Source organism: Homalodisca vitripennis, chromosome 1 (assembly GCF_021130785.1).
Source record: "Homalodisca vitripennis isolate AUS2020 chromosome 1, UT_GWSS_2.1, whole genome shotgun sequence".
NCBI lineage: Eukaryota > Metazoa > Arthropoda > Insecta > Hemiptera > Cicadellidae > Homalodisca > Homalodisca vitripennis.
The window spans coordinates 36,170,928-36,184,798 of record NC_060207.1 but is presented as its reverse complement, the minus strand read 5'-3'; the positions used below and the strand labels follow the sequence as shown (position 1 = coordinate 36,184,798).

Genomic DNA, 13,871 nt, shown 5'->3' with positions numbered 1-13,871 from the left:
AGTAGACCTAAAATTAAATAGTGTTTTTTAATTTAAAGTTTTTAAATGTGGTTGAAGAGATATATGTTTCTTGGGATAAAATGTAATTTTCTTAGATGTAAAATTGTTTATTCTAAAATATAAGCAAAATTCTTTTGCTGGATTTTGAGATCCTTTTTGTAGACTAGGGTAATATGTATTAGAGTATAGAGTAGGAAGTATTTTAAATTATATTTTGAAGTAAATAAACCTAGGATTTTTTAGATTTGTAATTTTTTAGTAAGGGCATTTTTAACTCTATCAGTAACCTAAGTGATGTACACTCTTTTGAAAATATAAATATTCTTTCTACAAATCAACTTTCATCTTAATGTAAAACATCTGTAAATTACTAACCAAACAATACTTACAAAATAGTAGAAATTCTGTTTATATTCTACGCAATGAATTGACTAGCATTGTTATCACCATTAATTTGACCCTTTAACTACAAAAACATCGTTTATAAAGTTTCCATTGTACAACTGGTAAGATATCCAACCCCTGATAAGAGGTTTAATCGTATAAACACTTGAATAAATAAGCAAATTATAAATGGATTAGTCTGGTGTGATAATTGGTCACACTTTTAACAAACTGGACAAAGTATTGGCCTACGAAGCTATCTAACAAATGGTTTGAAAACATGATAAATACGCTAATCAAAATCTCTACAGTGCCAAAGTTTATTTTTAGCAGATAATTATATAATTTTGTACACAGATAATAAAATGAACCATACTCATAAACAAGCAAATTCTGCCATACATAAAACCGTTCTTTCCTGTCATGGGCAAAAATTTAATATTCAAACATGTACTGAAAAAAATTGATTTTCTTATTTCATATTATTATTATTTTATTTTATTTTAGAATTGTAAAATCTAAATTTATTTGATATTTAAATTCTATAAAAAATAAGAAACTGAACAAAAATTCATTTTGATTTTTATTTGTAACAAATAACGTATATAAAATTAAAAAATGTGTATAATCAAATAGAGATTGATTTTTATTTGTTTTTATACCAATGAACAAAAACTTTATGTACTTCCAAAGCAATTTTGTTTCTTTTTCTCCTTTTACATTTTTTTCTTTTTCTTTGATTCTTCCAAATATTCTTGATATATCCAATACAACAATGCATGGAGTATGTACATGTTATTTTCCACAATCATAGTAATAATAAGCTTATGCAACATGTACAGTGTTGTTTCTAGTATTCCTCATCAAAATGACAATCTCCTTAACCTGAAGATGAAACAAATAATTGGAGGAATGAATGTTTACTCAATTTAGCAAAACTGCACACAAACATGACCTTTATTCAGAATACCAATTTAAAAAACTTAAAGAGAAGAAAATTAGTAATACCAAATAAAAACTAGTTTAAAGAGCCATTTCATATACCCAAACTCCGTCTTCAAATACTCATGAGGCGTCAAGATCTGAGTCATCACTCTGGCACGGCTGGTCCTCTCCTGCACCTTACAGCACATACAACCTCATATCTGTGACTCCATTTCACACAGCAGCGTGTCTGGTCCAGGATCTGTGGTTGTCATTGGGTCTGTCAGCACACCAACCCATGTAACTATACCTCCGCTTGCATTGCACAGTACACATATCCATGAAACTGATGATAGCCTCACCCCTCCCAGCTTTCATACCCACATACCTGTGTTCTCTTCTGCACTGCATAACACAGAGAGCCCTGATTGTCATCTCCTGAGTAATGTCAGAGCAGAGCAGAGCAATAGTGGTAGTGAACGTTCTGAAGTTTGTAGTGCAATGTAATTCTATTATATCGAGTTTTTTTAGAGCTAACTCATAATTCCTCATTAAATCTAAAAAAAAACCCAACACAATATGTTGCTCATTCACATGATGGTATGCTCTTACACTGTGATAGAGTAAATGATGCTCTTAAGCTAATGGATAATGTCACTGGTCTACGTAAATCAATCAAAATTCTTGAAGTCAATCTGCAAAGCATTAGAAATAAGCTTCATAAATTAGAGAATTTTTTCAAACATTTGATGTAATTTGTATTTTTAAACAATGGTTAGTAGGGGATGAAGTTGGCTTGTGCCAAATGGATGTGACCTGCAAGTTTTTTCTGCTTGAGGATAAAGAAACATGCTGGGTTAGGTACTTTTATTAAACAAAATATTAATTTTGAGGTACGGTAATTGATTTAGAAGATTTCATTACATTTTCAGGTTTTATCAACAGCGGGCTTTTCCTGGTTTTGAAGGAAAAAAGAAAATTATACACAATGAATTATACACAGCAAGTTTGCTGGTAACAACATTATGAAAACAGTTAACCCTCCATGGGCCTTGGTTAAAATACCTCTTAGCCAGCTGTTTTTGGTCAATTTTACAAACATTTTAGTTTATATTTATAAAACATATATGTTTTGCCTAAACTCATTAGTGTAGCATATCCAGTTGTTCAGCATAATATGAAGATTGTAAATATATAAATTGTAAGAGATTATATAAGTACAAAATAATGATTTGAAATGAGAAAGTTTAGAATCTGAAAACACAAATTTCAAATTCAACTGCATAAGAAAAATATGAATTATTTTTTATCTAATAAGTCTAAATGTATAAAAGATTATAATTTGATTTAGCTATACAGAAACGTATAGTTTATTAAAATGTGGAAAAAGTTATGGTGTAAAATCGTAAATGTAAACCTTTATAGTAATGAAATTTATATTTTTTTTTAAATCTAATACAAACTTTCCCTTCACAATAACTTTATGTATAACACATAATTCTTTACTCAATCAGATACACATACAAAAATAAGAAGTAGATTTTACTAAGAATATATCTTGTGCTTATTGTTTTAGTACATTTTTGATTTTTAAAGGTACAAGAAAAATATAAGTAGTATTTTTCCCTGAAGTCTGAATTTAAAAAAGTTTTATAATTTATCACCTTACATATAAATTTAAAGCTTTTTAGGTATAACGGTACTATATACAAATTATCAATCATTATAAGCAAATGGAAACATTTGTCCTAGGCCAAATTTTGAGCTCTTTGGATATTACCATAATTTATTAATACTTTATGAGTTAGAAATGTAATAAATCCTTGTTTTATAAATTTTAAAATGATATGTAGTCATCCTACTCCTTATTTAGAAATATATATACACATAAATACATGTATAAATACATATATTTAGTTGAAAATTAAAACAGAGATTTACACAGTTATTAAGTAATAAACATTATAACAAACTGACATTTTTATTCTTTCTTTCAAGTTTGTTTTTGACGATGGAAGGATTTTTTTGGACATTTGCCATTGTTTAGTGAACTAATATTAAAAAAGGCCCACTCTAGTCCCTCCTTTTTTGCCACCATCTTGTTTCTGCCGTGACGATTGCCATTTACTATTGGCCTCTGGTCAGTCGTAGGTGGTTGGTTGGCGAATGTAGACCTATTATGACATGTATTGTGTAGTTCAGTTTTAATAATTAGTTGTGTTTTTTATTAAATGCATGTTTTACAGTTAGTAAAGTGGTTGTGATTCCTGATTCATGCATGTCACAACGCTCTGATATTATTTGTTTATTTTAATATAGTTTGTAATTATGTTTAAAGTTAGTATTACCTGAAGAAAGGATCAGATTGCAGATCTCAAAACGTAGTGTTACTGATTTTTTTTATGATATTATTATAATATGATGATGAATCATCCATTGTGTGGCTATGGTCAAACACCGCCTTGATGTTGAAGCTAGAGATATGTCCCTGTAGCACATTCGGTGCACTCCATTTCTGCAGCCAGGGTACCACATTTTGCTCTTGCGAACAAGACCCTGCTTCCTACATACAGCACAGTTCCAGATGTTTACCCTGGCAGTCTTTCTGTGGCATGAGAAGCCCCAAATTACCTGCAGGTTCTACTACTAAAGGGCATTGCGGAATATGTATTGGAGGAGTAGCAACCAAACCATCGATAATGCTATTCATGAAATCAAACTGGTCCATAGCCACCACCTTGAGTGGTATATCTATAAGGTAGGTACCAATTCAGGATAGCCATGTCAGTGAAGGTGTAAATTATTTTCCTCCAAAAGTTTTTGGTTGTACGAGAACAAGTCACATAATAAATACTTTTATCCTTACCATAAATACCCACGATGTGTTGATTTTAACAATGTATCAGTAAGGGCTTAATCTGTCAATTACCCCTCCTGCTCACAACTTCAACATTTTCTGCATGACAGGTTGAATTGTACCATCTGTCACCTTTTTAGAAATCTATATTTGCATACTCATTGGTAGCATTTACCATGTGTTACCACAACACATTTATAAAAAAATATATACAAAAAGTGACAGTAATCTCTGGAAAGTTGACTGATCCAATTGGATTTACTCTAAATTTTCTCCTAACATCCCTTGGCATTGCGTTTCATGTCGATACACACACCTCCAGTTGTGCACGATCCGCTGTTGAGGAACATTGGGATCAATAGGGAGCATGTCATCAAGAGTTCTCTGCAAGAGACTAAGCTGGCAGCTGCGCAGTGGTGGTTGGAGTAGGCACAGGAGACTTGCTTTGCACGTGAAGAACGATGACTAGACAGTTAGTGGCTAAGTAGGACCACTCCTTACTGTAGATGGTTGGGTTGTCCACAACTTTTTTTGTCATTTCAAAAAATTTTTTGTCATTTTCAGCATGCTGAAATCTTCAGAGTACTTGAAGAGGATTGATACTCCTCCCCACTGATGAAAACTCCAGTAGTTCGTCACTTAACATTTCATGTTAATAATTTTCTTTATCTAATGCTGCAAGTCCTGTCTGATCCCTCAATCTCAGGTTCCCCAAAGGGGCCAAGATTGTGTTCAACAAGAATCACACCTCCTCATCCTCATCACTACTTTCCTTTCTGAATATTCTCTGCTGTAGCCTGCATTAAATTTGTTATTCATAAATAACAAAATAAGAAGTAAAACAGTAAAAAATTAGTGTACATTGTCAATTAATTGTGAAATATATCTGAAAGGTTCAGAACAATAGATCTTCCCTATAACACATACAATCCACAAAAAAACATTAGTTAATTCACAACACTACAGAAGTAACTTATTCAAGTTAAATCATGTCTTGGTTTGGAGTTCCAATGTTCAGATAGGAAGTCCTAAATGCTGGCACAAGTATAGCAGTTGGATGAATTGGCAAATAAGAAGTTATGATAAAATCAGTGCATAAAGATAAAATTATGCCGTGTACTTTTAGCAAACTGGTAAAAGCTGACTTTCCATCAGTCCCATGTACAGGTTGTTTATCTAATGGATCAAAATTTATAACTACAGATAAAACAGTACAGTTACAGGCTCTCTATAGGTCTAACACAGTGCACTTAGCTTTACTTGGACCATCCAAAGAAGAAATGTACATTGTTTAAATCTAAAGTAGTATTAAGAAAAATAAAAGAATTCAGTTTTAAATCATCAATTACACACACCCCTCATTAGTTTTCAGTAAAACATACCTTGTGATGACATACTATGTTATGTTACATACCCCATTGTGGGTGAAAGACGCGCACTACACGTCTGACTGTTTAGCGAACCAAACGCTGAAAGACGTACGCTACACATCCTCTGTTCTGTGTTTATCAATTACTGTTTATTTCATGCTTTTTCCATTAGAATGCACTCGGATGATCTGTTATATTTGGTACTGAATTGTTTTCACATAAGTAGCCTACAAATAATATCAGCTGGAATGGTATCAGCTGTTACTAATTGATCTTCACTTTAAGTTGTTTGTAATAAATGGTGGTCGCTCGTGTTTGTTGTTTACAATGGGCAATAACCTATGTTCTTCAGAACTTGAAATATTGTAATTAGAAAGTTGCAGTGACAGAGAATACGTTGACAACGATGATTTGTTTGATGATGAATTAGTTCGTGTTTGTCTGCAAATATTAGTGTATAATCCTGAGCTTAGTTTATTTTTAGATTTATATAATTATTTTAGTTCAGTACTTATCTCAATAAATAAATGCATATAGTATCAGATAAAAATATGTAATGTGTTGAAGTAGTACAGTTAATATTACACCAAGTAAACAATGTATAGGCCACGGCAGAGCGGCCGGCTGCATACCGCAGTAAACAACTAAATTTAAGCAAACAAGTGTGTATATATTCTCCTACAACAACTATTTTAATAAAAAATAAACTATTAGAAATTTGTATTTCAATAAATTGAAAATATAATAAAAATTCTAAGTATGATTCACCAATTGTAGGTTTTAACTCTATCTGCATGGGGTACAGATTTTCTAGCATTTATACACAATTTTTGTACAATCATTCACACAAAACTAATAAATTCACCTTATGTTTTATGTTAGCATTTAACTCTACAATAGAATAAGATGGTATTGACAATAGCAAACATAAATAATAATATAGTATTTGTGAAACAGACGTTAGAATATTGTAAGTAGATCAGGCTGTATTTCTAGGTGTAGTAGAGTGAAGTAATAACAGAAAAAAGCATTGGCATCAATTTAAAATTTCCTTAACATACAAATTTTATATTTACAGTTAGCACAACTGTATAAAATCACAACTCAAGAAATCTGACGGAAGTATACTGGCACAAATCTTCCAGGATAAATTGGAACTACTGTTAAATAGTACATTTCAAATATGAGATCGTGCTGTTTCGTCCAGATTCCTATTCCAGGTCCAGTCCATGTTACCACTGCATGAGTAACAGTTATGAGACTTCTAGGCCAATGGATTACAAAGTTCCTTTTTATGTCTTGAATTGAAGCAAAGATTAATATTTCATAAGATGAACCACTAAATGTTTTTGTCTGTACCTAGATTTTTAGCACCTCTGTGTTTATACAGTCCACGTATTATACTGCACAGGGAGCAACAGTAAGCAAACATCTTATCACAACTGACGATTATCAATCAAGCAATGGATCTTGATATACATGCAAACATGTTTAATCTCAATTTTGGTGCATAACAGGTTAATAGAGGATTCAGTAGAGAATTTCGTTGGCAAGACAAAAAATTACAAAATTTATCCAAAATTGTTTAATTGTTAAAAAATACAGACAAGAATTTCAGAAACAAACTACAAAAAGTAACAATTATTACAAAATCAAACTACAACTGTTATGTCTCAAATTAACTAAGGTAAATTAAACAAGAAATGCCTACTTACAAAATTAGTTAAATTGGAACTACAACTAATAAATAAATTACATAAAAATGCTAGTAATTGTTTATATACATATTAAGTTAATTCAACAAAATAGGTCACTTGGCCTTGGTTTAGTTCAAGGGAGGAGGTAGAATTAATTTATCTGTACTTAAGACATAAAATATTTTACAGTTTTGTAAATTATACATTTATTTTCTAGAATTTGGTACTTTCTACATTTGTTTCTATATTGTTGGTATGATACATGCCAAGATCTTAGAAATGGCCAGACCCTTGAAACGTTTTAAAGCTAAAAGCCCTTAAATATATACACATTAAAAAAGTTAATAAGTGTAGATTCACAAAATAATTAAACTTAATATGTAAACTTAACAATAGAACAGAGAGAACAACAATAAGGCGCTAGTTTTAATATTAACAGTGCTGCTCTCCAAATTCTAACTCATCCCTTGTAAATACTACTTAAGACAATAAGAAACACTTTGTGGTTTAACAATGGAAGTCTAAAGCACAGTTAAAATCTTTGTCTCTTTATACATTGTCTAGTCAACATCTTTCATACAGATTAACCCAGGCACGTAAAAGTGGTAAAACAACTTTTTACATAAAATGGTTTTTATAGTTTTAAAACAGTAAGCTATGTAATTGATTTACAAAATTAACAGAACAAGGTTTAAATTATAGTACACTAGTTACATAACCATACTTTCTTTCTTGAAAATTTTGATTATAACTTGGGATGGCATAAGTGCACTTTGTTTGTGGCCCTCCAAGAATCCTGTATCACCTGAAAAGAAACAGCAATGATTAAAAAGCAATATTTTATATCGAAATTGGCAAACGATATTACTTAATCATAACTACCGATATAATCAATCGATACTGATTAATTATTTTGAACAAATAACTTAAATAATCTATATCAAGAGCTGTAAACGTAAGGTAATATTTCAATTTTACATATAAGTAACATTTGATTATTAAAAATGGCAGTCAATTTTAGAAAACTACACGACATTGCTTTGAATACTCTCGTTATGATTACTGAAATGAACTTTAACGGAAAAAGAATAATTAAATATAGTTCATAAGATATCATCAAATAGGCTAAAGACGTTGTGGAAATAATATACAAACAGAATTTAAACAGCCTAAAATAAGTCTGGTACATACAATGCAAATTAAAATTTAATAACTGCCCAAAATCCTGAAGATAAGTTAGTGGCTTTACTAAGACAACAATATGCTCACATTGCTAATATACAGGGGTGCTGAAAAGTCCCGGGACGGTCTAATAACTTTTGAACTAATTACAATATAAGAACCAAAATTTACATCAAACTTTTGCTCATATAAAACTATTATTTTATGTATTTCACCATGATATCCTGCTTATGGGGGACGTCCCGCTAGGGGTTGGTGAAAATTCTTAAATAGAAGCATAGGTCAAGTCGTACATCAAATTAAAGCTCTTTTAATTAGAAACATTTTGGCGAAAATCTGACGTAAAACAGTTGACGCATTACAAAATAGCGGACACTCAAAGATTATAAAATACATAATTTTTCAAATGCAAACATTCTGGTTGTTAGAGAAAACTGAGACACTTAATCATTTATTTTACTTCTTTTACTTCAAATCATTTACCAAAACAGTTATAACAAATGTTCAAAGTGTTTGCCTTCAGTTTGCTGACAATATCCCAATCGATTGTAGAACGCTCATATCTATATATATAAAAATCTTGAGTCACGATGTATGTTGCCAATAAACTCCAAAACGACTGAACCAATTTCAATCAAATTTCACATGTATCCGTAATTTAGTCTAACTTAGAAGATAGGATAGTTATTATCTGAATTATTCGCTTATGTCGTGAATATAAACGAATAAAATGTATTAATTAAATGTTTAATTATAAATCGTTGTTGATGTTAGAGTGTTTTATATTGGATCCGACAGACTGCGCTACGACACATAATACAAAGCGAGCGGATACTTAACAGCTGTTAATACTTTCAGCTGAAGTTCATCAAAGAGGCAGAAACATTTGTTTACATTTAAAATTTAGAAAATTTTTATTGTAAAGTGCTTGATCAGTAGTGTAATGCAGGTTGCATAGAAGACGTCATTGCCTAATTTTAAATTCAGATTGCACCAATGATTAATAAACTATCTAATGCAATGAAAATACTATTAAACGCTATTATGAAAACAACCTCATTGTAAAAATCCGTGAATGTTTGCACATAAGGTAATCGAATTTGGTTACATGGAAGGTAAATGAAGAGTCGAAAGAAGACACTTTATGATCGAAATTGGGTTTCTTTGATACATTTTCTTGAAGGCACACTCCTAAATAATACTGGAAATATCTTAGACAGAAAATTAATTTTAACAGACCGAATTTGATTCTTTATAACCTAATTAGTTTACCGAGATTCATCCATATACATTAATTGTTCTGAATAACTTATCAACACCTAGCAAAATCCACGAAAGATAGAGGCAGGAATATGGTACATATCTTCATAATGCGTCCAAGAGGCTCACGATGGAACGACTATCAATTATCTCATCAATGTTTAGAATGTGATAGAAAAAGAATAAGTGAATATAGTGTACTGTTTTCAACGGGAAATTGCGTGCGAAGCCGCGGGCAACTGCTAGTATATATATATATATATATATATACAGGGTGTATATTATGTCTGGAAACACCCAAATATATCCTTTAATAATTTAAATATAAATTTGAAACCTCTTACAATCGTGATAGAGATTGGGCATCTACTTTTTGGACCAATGTTTTGTTATGTCACACCAACGGGGGACGTCCTGCCGAGGGTATCGTGAATATTCTTAATGGAAGCCTATACCTTGTGATACATAATTTTAAAGGTAATAGCTTACTGAATTGAATGCCACAAACCGCATCTCAAAGGAATTATTCTATCAGAAAATAGAGCATTTTTAGTATTGAAAATTTAATGATGTTCAACAATGTAATTTTAACATGGTTCTTGCCACAAAATGTGTTACACTAATTTTTTAGCATTTTTTAAATGTTCAATTAAAATAAAATAAACAATTTATTTTTAAGCTGGTTTCATTAGTACAAATTTACCAGTTTTTATTACAATGAATAAAACTTATGAGTCACTTTCTCTGATTACTTATGAATCTGTACTTGGTGTTTTCCAGTCAGCAGGAAGGTTTAAAGAGACAAAGGCCATTTTTTTTTATCTAATGGAACAGCCTATATTATCCAGTGATTTATACGCACTAAAGTATATCAGATTTTTTTAATTTCGAGAATAATTTAAAAAAGATTTATTTTTCTTTTAAATTTTGAAAGCACAAAATTTTTTCTAGTACAAAACAAAGTTTTAATCTATGCTGTTTGGTGTAATTTTATGGGAAATTTAATTCTTTAAGTAGAAAATTTTATTTCATTGATATATTTTAAATTTTTCAAGTTTTATATAGATTTTTGTAAAATGCGACATTTTTGTTCTTACACAAATCCTAGCAAACATGAAAAAAGCGCAAGGGTATAGTATTATACCTTCATTCACATTATTTTCTGGGGTTAATACATATTTATTTGCATAGTATATGATCTTTTGTTTAATTTTAATACATAAACTTTATTATTTAAGTCCATACTAATGTTTAAACAAATATTTAATAACTATGCGGTACCAAAACGCCGATTACGCTGACATATTTATGGAATTAATACATATTTATACGTATAGTAAATGTTGTTTAGTTTAATTTTAATATATAAACTTTATTATTTGAGCCCATACCATTTTAAATAGTTTAAAAAATATTTAATAACGTAATGTTGTCATCACGGTACCGTCTCGTGATCAGTGTTTTGGTACTGCGTCGGCCGTCACGAGACGGTACCGTGATAAGTGGTCAATGTGTTAAGGCAGTCCTCTGACCAGCCATACTGGATGTGGAAGGAGTTATGGCATTCAATTAACCCCTGAATTCTTGGTTTTGAAGTTATTTGGTTGTGAATTTTTTTGGTCGATAGAGGCACCATCACTTGACTATCAACTGACTTTCTGACCTCACCAATCTCCCTTCCTATCATACTATTTCCAATATGTCTTAAAACAAGGATTGAATATGAGATCCAGTTGTTGCACGTCTTTATTAGAGGTGTCATAATCAGGTTATGTTGGGCTTCCTATTCATGAGCAGAAGACACAACCAGAATGATCGGAGACCTGAGATATTAGGTGGAGTGAAAACAGCCATAACTAAATTTCTATAATCCAGTTCCTTACCAGCAATGGGAACTTTTGAGTGTTCAAGATGGGCAAGTTTGTAAGCTCTGAGTGTCCCAATGGGGATACAGAGCATGATGACGCCAACCACACGTTCTTCTTTTGCAGATGGTGGGTAAAAAAAAGAAAGGGATTCGAAGCCAAAACCACATTGTTCTGAAAATGGCTGTGGCTTGTCTGAGTATGTAGAGGGAGTGCTGAAAACCCAGAAGTTAGAAGAAGCTAATACAGCTACTGTGTTGCCCAATCAGATGGACTGTAGGAGTCCTTTGTTCGCTTAAGGAGACTATAATAATGGCTCGTAGCCAAAGAATCTGACTGGAAGAAACTAAACCAACTTAAAGAACATAAACAGAGTGCGGAACACACAGCAATAATTGGTTCTGCCTTACGTGAAAACTACCTTATGGAAGTTGAATATTGGCATAGAGTGCTAAAACGTGTAGTAGATCCTATTAAGCTCTCAGCACCAGTGGCCTGGCTTTTAGAGGAAACAAATAAATTTTCAGTTTCAAAGGAAACAGTAATTTTATGGAGACATTAGAGCTTGCTGCAAAATGTAATGATTTCTTAAAAGCCCATATTGAAAGTAAAGGACATCCAGGATCTGGGAAAGTAAGCTATCTGTCTAAAACTATTCATCAGTGAGTTGAAACTGTTTATAAAAAATAACAGTTCAAAAAACCATTTAAACAATAAAATGGGTTTTCTAACAGCCACTAATAATTTTATTTTTTTAATAAACTGTAATGATTGATACTTATCAATTAATGCTTTAACTTTATTAAAAATTTTGAGTAAAACTACTTTTGACTATTTATTTTCTTGATCAGGTGATATAACCAATAGTTGCATTATTCTTATTTTTAGTATTAAAATATGTGTGTTAAATGTCAGAATATTTTCATTCTAATTTAAAAGGTTAGACCATAATTATACAGGGTGCGGCAGTCAATCCCGCATTTATAAATAGCGCGCAGGAGCGTAGGAGTGGTGGGGGCCGAGCAGCCAAGGTCACCATTGTGTTCTCCTATTCATAGCATTTCAGTAGACATGGAGCCGTGGACTAAGCAACAACGTTCGTTTGCCGTGAAAGCTTTTTATCAAAGTGGTAGCTATGTAGCCGCTATGCGTCGTTTCCGAGCGCATTTTCAAATTAATCGCAATAGACCAGTGCCTTCGGTAAACGCAATTAAGTTGTGGGTCGAAAACTTTGAAAATATTGGTGAAACGACAAGGAAAAGAGGTGGCAGTGCGAGATCAGTGCGAACTCCAGAGAATATTGAACGCGTTCGAATTGCTGTGGGAAGAAGCCCTCGGAGATCAGCGCGTCGACAGAGTACGCCACTTGGAATTTCTGACAGAACCGTCAGAAGAATTTTGAGGTTAGATTTACATCACCATCCTTACAAAATTCAAGTGGTTAACGCTTTGAATGAGAATGACTTTGATGCTCGACTGCGTTTCTGTAACCATTTTTTGGAAATGATTGAAGAAAATGGTGAGCTTGTTCACAACCTCTGGATGAGTGACGAGGCGCATTTTCATTTATCGGGATATGTGAACAAACAGAACTTTAGGTATTGGAGTGACCAGAACCCGCAACAATTACATCAAAAACCTCTCCATTCATCTAAGGTAACAGTTTGGTGCGCAATGTCCTTGTCGGGTATCATAGGCCCTTATTTTTTTGAAAACGAAAGAGAGCAATCTATTACCGTGAATGCTGAGCGCTATTCGACAATGTTAAGGACATTCTTCATTCCTCAGCTTCGGCAACATGAAGTGAATGAAGAAACATTGTTTCAACAAGATGGAGCAACAAGTCACACAGCCCGCGTGAGCATGAATGTTCTTAACGGAGTTTTCCCAAACCGAGTGATTTCCCGCAATGGCCCGATTCCGTGGCCGCCCGTTCACCAGACCTCACTGAGTGTGATTTTTTCTTGTGGGGTTACCTAAAAAGTAAAGTATACGAAGAAAGACCTCATACTGTTGGTGAACTGAAGGCAAGAATCCGGCTAGAAATTGAGAGAATTCCTCAGCCTATGCTTCGTGATGTTATGAACAGCTTCGCAAATCGCCTGCGCGAATGCCGTACTCGGGAAGGCCGCCATCTTGCTGATGTTATTTTCAAACAGTGATTATTTTCAATGTTTCTTAAATGCTTTTTAATGTAGAAAACTATTTTATGAATATAATTTTGATATCTACGTCCGTTTATTTTTTACACCTATTTCAAAAATGCGGGATTGACTGCCGCACCCTGTATAAATTTACTATAGTCTATATCGGATATTTCTTAATAATGGCC

The 13,871-nt window shown here is 32.4% G+C and overlaps 2 protein-coding genes across 2 annotated transcripts in view; both read right to left on the bottom strand.

Annotated features, from left to right (window-relative positions):
* Nucleotides 1-652, bottom strand: part of LOC124359779 (alpha-aminoadipic semialdehyde synthase, mitochondrial) — a 31,484-nt gene extending 30,832 nt beyond the window's left edge. The window contains exon 1 of the mRNA XM_046812804.1: nucleotides 390-652. The gene's annotated coding sequence lies outside the window, so the exon portion shown is untranslated. The remainder of the gene's footprint in view (nucleotides 1-389) is intronic.
* A 6,453-nt stretch (nucleotides 653-7,105) lies between these two features.
* Nucleotides 7,106-13,871, bottom strand: part of LOC124359772 (inner nuclear membrane protein Man1) — a 63,276-nt gene continuing 56,510 nt past the window's right edge. The window contains exon 12 of the mRNA XM_046812791.1: nucleotides 7,106-8,037. Within this exon, the coding sequence (XP_046668747.1) occupies nucleotides 8,034-8,037 (4 nt within the window). The 3' untranslated portion in view covers nucleotides 7,106-8,033. The remainder of the gene's footprint in view (nucleotides 8,038-13,871) is intronic.